The sequence below is a fragment of the Euprymna scolopes genome, chromosome 41 (genome assembly GCF_053919585.1).
Source record: "Euprymna scolopes isolate OS-2025 chromosome 41, ASM5391958v1, whole genome shotgun sequence".
NCBI lineage: Eukaryota > Metazoa > Mollusca > Cephalopoda > Sepiida > Sepiolidae > Euprymna > Euprymna scolopes.
This window is the reverse complement of record NC_136522.1, coordinates 68142893-68159609: the sequence shown is the minus strand read 5'-3', so window position 1 is coordinate 68159609 and position 16717 is coordinate 68142893. Positions and strand designations below refer to the sequence as shown.

The 16717-nt window shown below is 33.6% G+C and overlaps 1 protein-coding gene across 3 annotated transcripts in view; it reads right to left on the bottom strand.

Moving 5' to 3' along the window:
• The window catches only part of LOC145266595 (glycerophosphodiester phosphodiesterase domain-containing protein 5-like), a 310040-nt gene that overhangs the window by 108589 nt on the left and 184734 nt on the right, over positions 1 to 16717 (bottom strand). The window contains exon 1 of one of the 3 annotated variants that reach the window (XM_080122446.1): positions 1143 to 1628. The exons of the other annotated variants lie outside the window; for them this stretch is intronic. Coding sequence (XP_079978572.1) covers positions 1143 to 1568 — 426 coding nt within the window. The 5' untranslated portion in view covers positions 1569 to 1628. Of the gene's footprint in view, positions 1 to 1142; positions 1629 to 16717 lie in introns of those variants that run through there. 3 annotated transcript variants of the gene reach the window in all.

The following is a 16717-nucleotide window of genomic DNA, read 5'->3' as shown; positions in this document are numbered from 1 at the left end:
AGCACTTGTTAAATATGCAGATATTTTCTCAAACGTAAAATTACACGTGTGGAGGATGATCTATCGATTTTAGCTTTTCTGGTAATTTAAAATCAATAAATATTTATTATTTTATCATTATTACCAGCAATGGAATATTTTGCTTTAAACAAAATCAAATAAAAAAGACAATTAAAAGAATCGTTTTGGCGTCAGAAAATAGGCACCAATTTTCTCGATTCCGATACCCCCAAATTTGTCGATTTTTCTGATTCCGATTAATCGTCCCAACACTAATATATATATATATATATATATATATATATATATATATATATATATATATATATATGTATTAGTGATGGAAAGATTCCAATATTTTTCCCGATTCCAATACAACTACCGATTCCGATTCTTTATAAATCTATAAATATTTAAATATAAAATTATTATTTTGTCCCGATTAATGTAAAAACACATTTTAAATGTGCATACATTTTCTCAAGTGTAAAAACACACGTGTTAGAGGGGATGATCTAGAGATTTTAGTCTTTCTTACTGGAAGTTTGAATCAATAAATATTTATTTTATTATTGCTACAAGCAGCGGAAGATGTTTCTTAAACTAAAATAAAAAAGATAATTAAAAGAATCGGTTTTGGCATCGGAAAAGAGACTCAAATTTTTCCGATTCCGATACCCCAAAAAGCTCCGATTTATGATTCCCATTCATTGTCCCAACACTAATATATATATATATATATATATATATAATCATTTCCACAGCCAGACAACATCGCAGCTCACAAGAGTCATGAAAGCCAACAAACCAGAAGTCCAAGACTCGAGTTTCGCCCTCATTTGGGCTCATCAGTAAGACGTTGTTTGACTGTGAAAATAATTATATCATCTCTCACACTCTGAAAATTATATATGTACATATATATATATATATATATATATATATATATATATATATATATATATATTATAGAAAGATTTATAAATATATGCAAATGCTGAAAACATGCCTGGCAAAAACACTACTAAATTAAAATCAAAAGAAAATAACTATAAATTAAAAAAATTCAAAAATGACAAAATGATACAAAATAATAAAAATAATAATAAAAATAAACCTTTATATTTTGTTAATTTTCTTACCCGTATCCCTTGATGACGTGCATGTGAGGAGGGTTGAGATGGTGGTGGTGGTGTTGATGATGTTGTTAGTAGTGTAGTAGTAGTAGTAGTAGTAATGTTAGTAGTAGTAGTTGATGGTTGTGGAGGTCGTGGTGGTGGTGGTGTTGTAGAAGAAGGAGGAAGAGGAGTAGGAGGAGGAGGAGGTTGTGTTGGTGGAAGTGGTTCTTGTTGTTGTTGTTGTGGTGGCAGAGGTTGTTGTGGCCCCGGGCAGGGGCCTGCTCCTTTCCTAGCCAGCCCCACCACAACCAACAGCCTTGATGCGGGGCCTGAAAAGCCGGAACGGGCAGGACGAGCGGAAGGGGACATTTCGAAGCTCTCGCTACGGTGTTTCAACTGCGAGGTGCACAAACTTTTCTTGCAGATTTTCGGGGGTGGGCTTGTTGTCATTTTTTTTTTCCTTTTTTTTTCACCCACTTTGTATTCCTCTTTTTTTTTTTTCCTTTTTCTAACTCTCAGTCACTTACTCTCTTTTATATATATATATATATATATATATATATATATATATATATATATATATATATATATATATATATATATATATATATATATTTATTATTGTTTTGGTTAAGAAAAGTTTTTTTTTGTTTGTTTGTTTAATCCCAGGACCGCGCTCTTATGATGCAAACGAATTCACTGAAAATAAACATATCTTTTATACTTATCTTATCTACAACAAGATTTCTGGTGGTGCCACACCTCCTCAAATTTATACCCCCCCCCCCAATTCCATCCCAACCAATTAATGCCTGCTGCATTCTCGTCCAACTATTTTTTTCACCCCCAGAGCCGGAACTAACATTTAAAACAGAACAGCTAATGAAAGTGGGTTAATTTTAGTAAACTCTCTTTTCTAAAAAGATCATTTTCTTCCAACTAACATGCATCAACAGAGTATTGCCAAAATTTGGAACATTCCAGAACAGCAAAATTATGCATTTGATGGAATCCTTACAATGTTGCTAAGTAATTCCTCCTTTTTGTTTATACAACAAAAATGAAATGTAAACTGCCCCCAAAAACTTTTAAATAATTTTTTTTTTTTTTAATTCAATTTTCCCCCCAAACAAGGCACAGTGCTACTTTGAAGTAGGGGGCTACTATCGGGGACATAAGTTGCAGGGATATTATGAAGGGAGATGGACAGCAAGATGTCTGTTCACATTACACTTGAACTTCTGCATGTCAGTACAGTTGGGAAAGCAGGATCCCGGAAGAGAGTTCCAAAGTCTAGCAGTTCTGGGAAAGAAACTATTGGAGTAGAATGCTTTCTTACATCTAGGGATCTCTACTGTGAAGGGGTGGGATTTTGCTGCTTGTTGGGTTTGTTGGAGGTATTTACGTCGAGGGGTTTTATGGCATATCAACCCTTTTCAGGTTATTTAACACTTGATCCAGTAATTTTGGAAAAAGGTTTTATGCTTCATGTTCTTTGTATGGTTAAATATTTATTTATGGAGCTTGGTTTGGTTGTTTTGTAGAGAAAAATTGTTTTTGTTTTTAGCTTTTTAGAACATGATTGCGTTTTGCGAAGGGAAAGGCATCATTGTTTGGTGCATTTAAGTTGAGAAGCCGAGATCTTCAAAGAGCCTCATCTGGTAGCACCAGTGACGGACAGTGTGAAGCTTGTGTGCGCTAGGTTCAGGTCCTTTCTGGAGGCTGCGGCGGACGCTTCTGACAAAGATGGTTGAAGGAAATGAGTCAGGTGAATCCAAGAATTCTCAACCTGATTGATTGACTGATAAATTTGTTGTCTCTAATTTGTTTGTTGTTTGTTTGTTTTTTTTTTTACTTCGGAGTCACCACTTATCAAGGCTCAAAGGCCACTCAAGGATAAGGGCTAATGAACGTTAGGTGGTAGTCTCGTAATCGTTAATGGTGTGAATTGGGTAGAATTTGATTATTCATGGGGACGGTTCAACAAGAACTTGTTTACATTGGATTTGAAGGGTACCATGTTGTAGTCAACCAAGAAGCAGGCCAGCAGAACAGTGCTCCACAGACGGGAAGTTCTGGGAAAGAAGCTTTGTTCTTGGAATTTGTGTTTAGATTTAGGCAAAGATAGAGAGTGGGGAAACTTGGCAAGAGGGAAACCATAGATTGGAGTTCAGTCGAGCACCTACCATGAAAATACTACTAGTTTTCGAAATCAGTTTTGAACTTTGTCAAGGCTGGATTTAAGCATTCTCCGCTTATAAGTGATGTTTTATTTATTTATTTATTTTACTTTTATCCACTCCCACACGACTGAGGCATAAGGAGCTACTATGATAGGAGCCAGCTTTATAGGGGTGCAACCTAAGTGGGGAGGTGAGCAGCAAGATTTTTTTTTTTTTTGTTCACATTACATTTAAATTTCTGCTTGTTAATAGACTGCCCCAAAAAACTTTTAAATAATTTTTTTTTTTTTTAATTCAATTTTCCCCCCAAACAAGGCACAGTGCTACTTTGAAGTAGGGGGCTACTATCGGGGACATAAGTTGCAGGGATATTATGAAGGGAGATGGACAGCAAGATGTCTGTTCACATTACACTTGAACTTCTGCATGTCAGTACAGTTGGGAAAGCAGGATCCCGGAAGAGAGTTCCAAAGTCTAGCAGTTCTGGGAAAGAAACTATTGGAGTAGAATGCTTTCTTACATCTAGGGATCTCTACTGTGAAGGGGTGGGATTTAGGGAATTCCAAATGCAAGCATCTTAAAGAAAAAAGTAAAAAAAAAAAAAAAAAAAAAAAAAAAAAAAAAATTGGGCTCTTGACGAGAATCCCCACTTTTGTTCTATTAAGAAACGAAAATAGAAAAATCTGCATGATGTATGTACCTGTGACAAAAACAAAAATATCACATTCCAAAAATCATATAAATTGATCAAGTAGTTTTATTTTCATAAAGAAAATCATTTTTAAGCGATTAATGGGAATTCATAAGCATTACAACATAAATCTAGTAAGTTTTAATTATTGTTGGGTTAACTCCCTAATATTTTTAGATTTTCTTCTTTTAAAATGGCACGCGAAACAGTCACTCCTCCGATACTCATAAAATTTGATTTTCTTAACTATATATCTATAAAAGTGAGGATGTGTGTGTGTGTGAGAGAGAGAGAGAGAGAGAGAGAGGACACTTCTCAACCTATATACTCAACGACTTTTTGATCTACAGACTTGAAATTTGTTATATAGGGTATTCAAACACGTGGAAAGCTTCAATCAGTTTTCATCTGGAAAAAGGGGATGCTAAAGGGACAAAATTAAAAAATTGGTATGTGGGGGGGGTCATCAGATTTTTATCTGTCAACTGTTTCACGAATGTGCATGCATAAATCATTCACATGGCAGATTACCTATGTTAAGAATAAGTATGTTTAAAAACACTTTTTAAAGGCATGTCAAACTGGCCTAGTGGTTATCGAACTTGACTCATTGTCTTTAGGCTTTGATTTCAATCTCAGCTAGAATATTTTTTTTTATTATTTAAAAGAACTGCCATGTTCAGAAATAAAACATAGCACTCACATGCACATACATGGTCTCAGTTTCTTTCAGTTTTTTTTTTTTTTTTTTTTTTGTAAGTAATTTAACGTTCCGTTTAATACCTACGGTATTTCTATTTATAATTAATAAGAATTCTGCATTAAGATATAATACTTATGTATATTTTACGACCGGGCAACGCCGAGCAGCATGCTAGTTTAAATATAAAATTACTCAATGAATTTACATAGTTTTCGGGATATGATATTTTCATTTCGTCACAGACACGTACATCATACAGATTTTTTTTTTTTTTTAATGTAAGGGGGGGGGGTCGCGGCAACAACAAAATTTTCCAGCATCTACTTTAGTTCTATATTGAAGAGGTGGGATGTTGCTGCTGATTGAATGGGTGTTAGTTGAAAGAAGTTTTTTTTTTTTTTTTGAAGCAGTTTACAAAATTGAACAGGCTTCTTTTTTTTTTTGGAAGCAGTTTACAAAATTGAACAGGCTTTTTTTTTTTTTTTTTTTTTGGCATATTATATCCAGCCAACATTTATGTAAATAGAAAAACATTTCCTTTTCACTAATAATTTTTTATTTGGCAATATCTTTTAGATGCTGTCATATCACATTACGCACGTGTTTCGCACGGTTATCCAAATCCTGATTGTTATTATGTCCACAATATTTTGGTTGCTGTACTCTCCAGCCTTCTTCGGCTGCCATTTGTCGTGGTCTCTAATCCGTAACCTCCTGGGATTTCCCTCCATTTTGAGGCTTTATATTTCCGCTAGAGTAATTGCTTTACCAAGAATTTAGACTTTCGTCCACTATTTACTTGGTTGTTTGTTTTATGGCATCAACCCTTTTCGGGTTATTTTATCTAATTATCTAATTATTTTGGAAAAAGTTTTTATGTTTCAAGTTCCTTAAATCTTCATTTATTTATTCATAGTATTTGGTCTGTTTTACGGCATATCAACCCTTTTTGAGTTATTTTATGCTGAATACAATAATTTTGAAAAAAAAAAAAAAAAAAAGATTATTTCTTTATATCTCCAAATATTTACTCATAGTGTTTGGTTTGGTTGTTTTGTTTTACGGCATATCAACCCTTTTTTGGGTTCGACCATTGTGACAACAAATGCTTCAAATTCTTTATATCTTCGCATATTTATTCACGGTTGTTTTGTAGAGAAAATAGGCTGACTTTGTTTTTGGCTTTGCAGGACATGATTGAGTTTTGCAAAGGGAAAGGGGGGAACAAAAAACAAAAACATTAATGTTTAGTGCATTTTAGGTCAGGGACCGAATATCTTCAGACAGCCTGATCTGGTATCACCATATCCTACCTAGAGGAAATAAAAAACGAATTTGTACCTTTAAACCAGGTTTATTAGTGAAAGTAGTATGATAGTTTGGAGGGAGATGGAACACTTCATGTCAGTAACCTCTACGCCATCATCAGGGGCATGACAGTGGGTAACAACACAGGCATGTGTCCTGTTCATTCCACAGAAACACTTTGATCTACGGATGTTGGCAACCTTCACATGGTCTCTCCTGATATCTTTCTAGAAAAGAATTACAACTAGAAAGATAGCAGGGAAATGAATACCAACAAAGATCATCTAATTCATATGAAATGAACGAATGACGCTCGACAACAACAAAGCAGCAGCAATAGAGAGGTGACCAAGTTGCTAAGTGGTTAACGACACCGACCAACAACCTGGGTGCGCCAAGTTCGAATCCAGTTCGTTCCACAGAAACACTTACACTTACAGATGTTGGCAACCTTCATGTGATTCCTCTTATAAGTACCCGATTTCTTTCAGGAAAGAATTCTAACTAGAAAGATACCAGGGAAACGAATGCCAACAATAGTCATCTTATTCAATGCAAAATGAATGAATTGTGGTTAATTAGAGCATTGTTGATTATCGATGTCCTATGCACTCGACATCTCAGATGGTTCGAACATGTACAGCATGCAGCCTCTTGGTTGTCCTAGATGCTACGGAAGGTGATAGACTGCTTAAATACTTAAGAAACGATATGACTGCATTAAATATAACTTAAGTTAACTCTTTAGGCCAGACACACTTTCTCTTATGGATGTTGGCAACCTTCATGTGGTCCCTCCCGTGAATACCCAATATCTTTTTAGAAAAAATACAAACTAGAAAGATATCGAGGAAACGAATGCCAATAATAATTATCTGATTCCTACGAAATGAATCATGCCTAACAATAACAGTCATGATCACTTTTTTATATCAGGGAGTCACTACTTATCAAGGCCCAAAGGCTACTTAAGGATAAGGGTCAATGAATGTAATGTGGTAGTGTAGTAATCGTTAATGGTGTAAGTTTAGTGGAATTAGACTATTTAAGGAGACAGTTCAATAAGAATTTGTTTACATTAGACTTGAAGGCTACAATATTGTAGTTGTCCGGAAAGCAGGTCAGCGAAACAGTGTTCCACAGCCGGGCAGTTCTAGAAAAGAACCTGTGTCTAGATATAAGCACAGATAAAGAGTGAGGAAAATTGTTGATAGTGATTGTAGCTAGTCGAGTGATTTTTTGTGAAAGTTTGACAAGGGAGAGGGAAGGCATAGATTAGAGTTCAGACGAGCACTTGCCATGAAAATAATGATAGAGCAAAGACAGGCTTGCAGCATCCCTTCTGTGGGAAAGAGGTTGTAGGGAAGATAAAAAGGCATCACTTACTAGGTTTCTTTGTTTTATATATTTATATATATTGTTGTACATTTCTTTTTTTTTTTTTTTTTGCCTCTTTTGCCATTCTGATTTTCTGTTTTTTTGTTTCTTTTTTTACTCACTTTCGCCCCTAACAAGGCATATCACCACTTGGATGTAAGGGGCTACTATTTGGGACCATGCCTAGGAAAGATTAACAAGATGTTGATTTACATTACATTTAAACTTCTGCATATCAGTACAGTCAGGGAAGCAGGCAGCAGGAAGTGAATTCTGAAATCTAGCTGTCCGAGGGAATAAGCTATTAGAGTAGAAAACTTTCTGGCATTTAGGGACCTCAACAGTGAAGGGGTGTGATTTTGTTGCTAAGCGGATTTGTCGAGAATATGTACGTCGAGGGGGCACAAGTGCAACGAGTTCATCAGAGCACATTCCATTTAAATATTTGTAAAACAGGCACAGGAATGCAACATTGCGGTGATGGGACAGGGGTTGGAGGTTAGTTGACAAAGTGGGACCTATTAGATTGAAGACTCTTTTTTGGAGCCTATCCAAGAGGGAGAGGCTAGTGGTAGATGCATCAATCCAGATGTGGCAACAATACTCTCTGCATGGGGAAATGGTGGCCTTGTAGAAGTACAGGATACTCTCAGATGTGAGCAGTCCTTTTGCTCAATAGAGGGAACCCAACCCACCCTCCCTAGGGAACCCACCCTCCCTGCAGGAGCCCTTGCAATGTCATCAACGCATCTGTTTCAGTTCATATTGCTCGTGAATAATAAGGTGGTCAGAAAATTATTGAAAGAGTTAAATCTGATGTTGGATGTAGTGAAGGGATTCGGTGATATTAAAAAGAAAGAATATTAAAATTGTATCTTTATTCCCAGACCTGAAAAAGACTCGTTATGGTCGAAATCTAATATAGAAAAGGCTATATGTCTGTCTGTCTGTCTCCATATTTTCATATCTCTTCTCAAACTAAAAGTCGCAGAGCGATACTAGGGGCCTCAAATAATTGGATTTTTTACGGACCGTTATTTTATGGGTCTTTAGCCAGTTAAAATAGTTTTTAAGGGGTTAAAAATGTATCAAAATCAAAAAAATCATTAGACATGTTGCACATTCATCTTGGTTTATTTTTAATCAATTCATATGCATGTCATGTTAGTACAGTGGTAACGTCACCAGCTTTGAATGTTACAGTTGGCTTTTGGTTTCGATTCTAGCTGATGGCACCCAAATACTTTTTTTTTTTTTTACTTTTGGAATCACGACTCTATAATAATATATATATGAAATCTGGACAAATTAAAATATCATATTTAAGCATATTTTATGACCAGGCAAAGCCCCCCCTCCCCCGCTAGTAATCTCTTATATTGTTACAATCTTTTTTTGTTGTTATTTGTTATTCTTAAATATTTCGTACTAGTGACAGGACGATCCCAATATTTTTCCCTAATTTGATATCATTTTTTTTCTTTATTTTTTTTTCATCCCAAACAAGGCAGAGTGCCACTTGGGTGTAAGGATTACTATTTGGAACAAAATTTGTGAAGGGAGTTGAGCAGCAAGATGTCTTTTCATATTTCACTTGAACTTCTGCTTGTCACTACAGTCAGGGAAGCAGGGAGGGAATTCCAAAGTCTAGAAGTTTGAGGAAAGAAACTATTTGAGTAGAAGGTTTTCCAGCATCTACGGATATCTACAGCGTAAGGGTGGGATTTTGCTGTCTGTCAGGTTAGTCAGGAGTATCTATGTTGAGGGGGTTCAATGGCTTGGAGTTCGTCGGAGCACATTCCATTAAAATAATTGCAAACTAGACACAGGGATGCAACATTTTGTCGATGGAGCAGAGGTTGAAGTTTGGTTGACAGTGTGGGACCTATTACTGATTCCAATTCTAAAATCGCCTTATTGGTTTAAAAACCAAGAATTTCATTTGTTTTTTCAAAGAGGGTTGTAATTTTTCCTTTCATGGTTTTCTCTTCATGTATCTTATGCATGCATGATTTTCGTCTATATTTCGCAATTGTGCCATTTTTTTTCCTACATATTGATTTGTGGCATTTTGACGCATTGCAGTCTAGAGAAGTCAGCTGTTAACAAATTTTTGTCCAAATGACTAAAGACTCACTGATTATCTCCCCTTGGTGCCAAGAGCATAAAAATTGCAAAATTAATTTAATATTTTTTATTAAAATTCTATTTGATTTGGAAAGAAACTCTGTTTATGGAAACTGTGCTATTTTTACCGGGACATTTTTTACATAAATTCATAATCATGATCTCTAAATTTTAGTTTTACTGACAATTTTCAAAATCAATAAATATTTCTCATTGTGTGATCAATATCAGCAATGGAAAATTAAGTTTTAAACCAAAAAACAAATTAAAAAATCGTTTTTGAAATCAGAAAATAGGCACAGATTTTTCCAACTCAAATATCCCTAAAAGTTCCCAATTTTAATTAATCATCACAATGCTTGGGCTCTTGTTGCAATATTTTTTATATATGATTAAAGAAAATTTGAAGGTTCTATTTATAGGCACTGGCGATAGGAACTGACCAATCAAATAGATCCATGCTCTGCTTGCAACCAGAATCACTCAATAAAACATACTGGATATTTTAGAATTTCTACACATAATTTTTCATCAACAAAACTATGAAGTACTTACTTTGTATGGAAAAATGTTAATATACACCGAAAACTACAAAAAAATAATTTGAATATTTCAATTTTTGTTTATAAAATTCAACTATGCATCGCAGTCTAGAGATGTCAACCGTTATCAGATTTTCATCTAAGTTAATGGTTCAAGACGCACTCATTATCTCCCCTTGATACTAAGAACATAAAATTGTTAAATTATTATTTTTTTTTTATTAAAAAATTCTACTTGACCATTTTCTGTAATTTTCACAGATGGCGAGTTTTTGGAACGAAACTGTTCATAGAAATTCTGTTTTATATTTAATAGATGTGTTAGATGGAGCAAGAAAGGATAGTTCTTTGCGGTGACATAAGAAGATGAGTTCTTCCTGTGAATGTCTTGATTGATAAGTTAACAAGGAACAGTAAATATAATTTAGGAAGATATGAATATGAAATGGTGATAGCATGTAATTTACTGCTGCTCATAAATAATTAAGATTTGTCACTATCAAATGGTCTATACATGGGTATACCAGTTAAGTTTTTCTTCTTATGAGTTCAAAACCTAAGTAATAATTACTGTCCTGACAGAGACTGTTGCTTAAACTATCTAGCCCTAACCTGAGCCCATCTAGCCCTAACCTGCGTCTAGCCCTAACCTGACCTCATCTAACCCTAACCTGAGCCTGTCTAACCCAAACCTGAGCCTGCCTAGCCCTATCTAGCCCTGAGCCCATATAGCCATAAACTGAGCCTGTCTAGCCCAAACCTGAACCTGTCTAACCCAAACCTGACTCTGTTTAATTCTTAAATGGGGCTGTCTAATCTTAATTCTAACCTGAACCTGTCTAATCTTAACTTGAGCATGTCTAACCCTAATGCAGGCTGGTTTAATCATAACCTGGGCCTGTCTAACCCTTATATGGGCATGTTTAATCCCAACTCTAGCCTGAATCTGTTTAACCATAATTTGAGCCTGTCTAACCTTAACCCTGTCTAACAATTTGCTTTCTTTTTTATTTGTATCTATCGATTTAATTAAAGTACCAATGTACTAATGCTGTTCTTATAGATAACAGATTGTTTAATAAATTTTAAATGCCTCCCTATGTCTCTACTTACAGTATTTGAATATGTCTAAAAGCATCTAACATTTAAATGCGTCGTTCTAAAACATACAGTTGGATCATCCATTTTTTCTGAAATAACCAGAGTTCTTTTAAAAAAACACCAAACATTAAAATCAAGATCATTCAAAGGTTATGAACTTTGACCAGACGGCTGGATAGTACAGCAGACACCATTATGTGACCATAACAACAAGGATGAGGAGCACAGTCCGAAATGCGCAAACAATGCAAGTGACCATCAACCTTGACCAACCAAATAATCATTTAAAACTGTTGAAAATGATACATGGAAAAAAAGATATTCAATATTGACTTTGCATTATCGATAAAGATTTTGCGTAAAAACTTTCACAGTGCTGAAAAAGAATTCATCAGTTTAGGTTGATGCAAATGTTCCCAATACCAGCGTTTGTTGCAAGTTAAACAATTATTATTAGTAGACATTTTACCTGTTAAAAACGGGCAAAAGTTATTGTCCATTGATTTAGAATGAATGTGTTATTCCGAATTGATGGTTGAATATGGTTAAATTTGTGCTCGCTTTTACATTAAATACTAATCATTGCATGCATCTAGCTGCATGTACAACGGATAATATAATACTTTGTTCGCTGTACATTATTATAACAAAAGTCCATACAAATTTTAAGCCAGATCGACCCAGTAGTGTTTGAGAAAACTACTAGAGTTATCGTGGTATTGTGATGACAAATGCCTAACTGCATGGAACGGATACCATAATACTTAATTCGCTGTACCTTATGATAAAAAAAGACAATAAGAAATTTCAGCTAGATCGGTACAGTACTTTCCAAGAAAAAGTGGAACAGACACACAGACATACTAAGAGAAATATATATATATATATTAGCATAATGGTAAAACCTGAAGTTTTTCATCTTATTTTTTGAGTTACTTTGAGACTTGGATAGATATAGATTAAGCTGATCGATTATCTAATATATAAACGGCTATATGTCTGTCTGTCTGTCTGTCTCCATATTTTCAAACTATCTCTTCTGAAACGAAAAGTCGCAGAGCAGCGCTAGGAGCGTCAAATGATTGGATTTTTTTATGGACTGTTCTTTTATGGGTTTTTAGCCAGTTAAAATAGTTTTTAAGGGGTCAAAAATGAGTCAAAATTTTTTTTAAATCGTTAAACATTTTGTACATTCATCTTAGTTTATTTTTAATTGGTTCATATGCGTGTCATGTTGGTACAGTGGTAACGTTACCAGCTTTGAATGCTACAGTTTTGGTTTCGATTCTAGTTAATGGCACCAAAATACTTTTTTTTGTATTTTTGAAATCACGACTCTATAATAATATATATGAAATCTGAACAAATATCATATTGAAGCGTATTTTATGCCTGAGCAAAGCCGGGCGCCCACTTCCCGCTAGTTATTATTAAAAAAATAAAACAAGAGATCTTGGAAAATATGTATTTATCACTTGGAATGTTTAGTCAGGAATTTAAGCAGAAATAAAATAAACAATTTAGGAATTTTAAAGTAGATTGGAATTTGGTTAGCTTATGTGAACGACATGTGTTTTAGTCTGTTTTGCTGATGCAATAGTTAGTTAGCTGAGATCAAGTTGGTTGGTTTTTTCTGTTTTACTGCATATCAACCCTTTTCAGGTTATTTAATGCCGAATCCAGTGATTTTGAAGAAAAATCCTTTAATAGAATATATTTTTTTTCAAGTCGGTTTCTATTTAACCCATAGTTGGGTCCCTAATAGGTACTACCACTCCGGGTCAGAGTGGACCTGGGAGCAATGGTAATTAAAGGGTGGCTCAACACTCCCCAAACCCCACAAGCCAGGGACTCAACATTGGATATAGTTTAAGGTCATATCCAGGACCCCGAGATCAAGCCAAGAAGTTGACAAGAAACATATTAGCGAACAGACGTGTGAACGACCCTGTTGGAAGTGGACAGAAGAATGAGTGAAGATGTAGAATGAGACTCAGTGTGCCAAACTTCGAGAAGGGAATCCATAAGACAAATAAAACCTATGTAAAATATAACTCACAATGGCGTTCCTTTAGACAAGCAGACACATTGTCATCGTTTGATTGTAAGAAAACCTGTCTATGAAAATTTATGCGTCAGGTTTGTTAAGTACATATATTTGTGAAGAAGCGGCTGCAGACACAATGAATATTTTATGTACATGCAGGACACAAGTATTTATACAGTGTGTATACACACATCTGTTATATCAAATACACTGTTATATACACAGCTAGACGAATGACACAAGAAATACAAACACGTATATATACAAGACACACATACGTACATATATATATATTTAGATTTCTTGTTGATTTTTTTAACAACAAATACAGTTAAATAGCGTCTTTACCTCGAAGCTTGTTTTAATTAGAAAATCGACCATATTTTATTTAGACATATATAATATTTTTATTTATTTTTGATTATTTTTACAACAGTAATCTGTGTACGTGCATGTTTCAAGGTATCTACCTCTCTTCAGTGTAGCATGACTGTGTCTAGGAATCGAACTCTGGACCATGTGTATCACAGTCCGCCGCATTAACCGTTACGCCATAAACTCCTAGATAATTTTACTGTTTATTTTTATTGTTAAACAAGAAATCTAAGTTTATAAATGATAAAAATAAACAGAAAAATAATATAGGAGTTAATGGCGAAACGGTTAATGCGCTAGACTGTGATACACATGTCCAGAGTTTGATTACTAGACACAGTCAAGCTACACTGAAGAGAGGAAGATGCCTCGAAACATGCATGTATGTAGATTACTGTTTTAAAAATAATAAATAAATAAATATATATATATATATATATATATATATATATACATACACACACCCACTGGCTACATAAGTTTTTATTTTGTAAAAATAGTCACATACAAACATACAAACTCATGAGAAATATAATACAGGATAGTCCTAACACCTGAGAGATTTCTTGAATGTTCCAGTGCATTCCCCTAGCTATTATCACATAATCCCGCAATGTCGAAATCTGAAAATTTACATCAAAATTAAATTTTGTTTAATGTTTTTTGCTTATTGGAATTAAGGTTAATACACGCATCTGAAGAAGGGAATTTTTCCTGAAATATATTTTACGGAATTTCCATTGAATTGCACTGACGGCATTTAAGATTGTTATATAGAACAAAGAAAAAAATTGGGGCTTATTCAGAATTCTTCCTATATTAAGAAAGAAAGAAAAATCTGTAAAATAAGTACCCATGACTGAAAGAAAAGCTTATTCCAAAAATCATATATGTTAATCGAGTAGTTTTAATTTTAAATAAGAAAATCAAATTTTGTGGCCAAACAAATTGGAACGATATTGCTGCACCATTTTGAAAACAGGGGAAAATAACTTGAAATAATTCAAACTTGCAAGATTTTAGAAAGCCATTTTTAACACGGGGAGAGGAAGCATTGGAGAAACTTAAATTTGCTTAAAAATGATTTTCCTTATAAAAATAAAATTACTTGATCAATTTAAATGATTTTTGAAATGCAATATTTTCATTCTATCATGGGTATGTACAGATTTTTCTTTATTTTTGTTTTTTTAATATGGGGGAATTATGGACAAGCAATCAAAAATTAAATAAAAGGTAGAAACTTCAAAACTCAGTCCAGTCCATCAGATCTTAATTTGTTTCAGTTTGTATTTATCCGTTACACCCTTGCATTGTATTGCCTTCTATAAATTTAAATTACCTTTGAATATATATATATATATATATATATATATATATATATATATATACATATATATATATATATATATAATTATGTACTATAATAATTAAATACCTATAGTGTCTATAGGTATTTAATTATTATATTATATAATTATTAGTGTTTCATCTTTTTGGGAATCTTCAGCGTTAGATTCGAACCCGGCACACAAGTCATCTTTGGCTTGATTAGCAAGAACCGTATCTATTCGGCTACCGTTAACCGCATGAAATAACGTTGAAATTAAACATTTTATTTTTAACTATTTTTTACGTCAGTCAGAGTGATCTAATCATTGTATGATGATCTGCGCATAAGAGCTAAATTGAGCGACTTAATTCAACTGAAAGTGCTCAACGATAAGAAACAAGTTTCTTAAAGGGACCGACATAATTATTTACTATAATAATTAAATACCTACAGACACTAGTGTTTCATTCTTTCGGCAATCATCAGTGCAGGGTGTCATGATTAACCCCAGTTGATAGATTCGAACCCGGCGACACAAGCCATCTCTGGCTTGATTAGCAAGGACCGTATCCATTCGGCTACTGTTAACCGTGTGAAATAACGTTTAATTTTAACATTTTATTTGTTTAAATGTTTTTTTTTTATATCAGTCAGAGTGATCTAATCATATATATATATATATATATAATTTAATTGAGAAATTTTTTGAAAACTTTGAAGTGTCGAACACAATGATAAAATCATTGTTTATTGCTTTTTTTTTTTTTTTTTTGTAATTCCTATATTTCGCTAATACATAGCCTCATCAGGGTCTAAAGTCCGGTTCGTGAATTTCTTTTTCTTTTTCTTCATTTTGGTGTTATGGCGAAGAGACGATAATTTACGTGTTGGTCCGGTGGTTTCAAGTGTGTAGTGCTCCAGTTTCGAGCGGGATTTAAAGTAAAAGATGGTCACACTTTTTGAAGACACTTTTTTAAAGTAAAATTTAATTGAGAAATTTTTGAAAACTTTGAAGTGTCGGATACAATGAACAATGGTTTTATCATTGTATCCGACACTTCAAAGTTTTCAAAAAAATTTCTCCATTAAATCTTACTTTTAAAAAGTGTCTTCAAAAAGTGTGACCATCTTTTACTTTATATATATATATAAAAAGTAAAAGATGGTATATATATATATATATATATATATATATATATATATATATATATATATACTAAACAATGTTTTCAACAAACTACATTAATTTATTACATTTAAAAAGTAAAGATATTAAGTTACAAAAAAGAACAAAAAAATAGTGACGAAAAAACAAAATAACAAAGAAAAGGAACAAAAACAAACAAAAAACAAACAAAAAAGAACAAGAAAAAAAGCACGGTAGTCCCTTATGTTTCAGTGGCAATATGCCTTATTTGGAGTTTTTAATAAATAAATAAATAATTAAACAATAAATAAATAAAAACTGAATAAATAAAATACTACTACTACTACTACTACTGATGATGATGATGATGATGATGACGACGACGACGCTGTTTACAAAAAAGAAAAAAAGGAACTGGAAAAGTTGATTAACACAACCAGAATATTCAGCCAAGACATTGGAATGGAATTTGAAATTTGGGATGAAAAAGAGAAAACTAGAAATATCAGAGGGTATGGAACTGCCTAACCAAGCAACGCTTACAAATATTTGGGAGCTCTGAAATGAAAGAAAAGAATACCTAAGAAGAACAGGGAAACTCTTAGAAACAAAATTATACAGTAGAAATCTAATTAAAAGGATAAACACCTAGACAGTATCGCTGA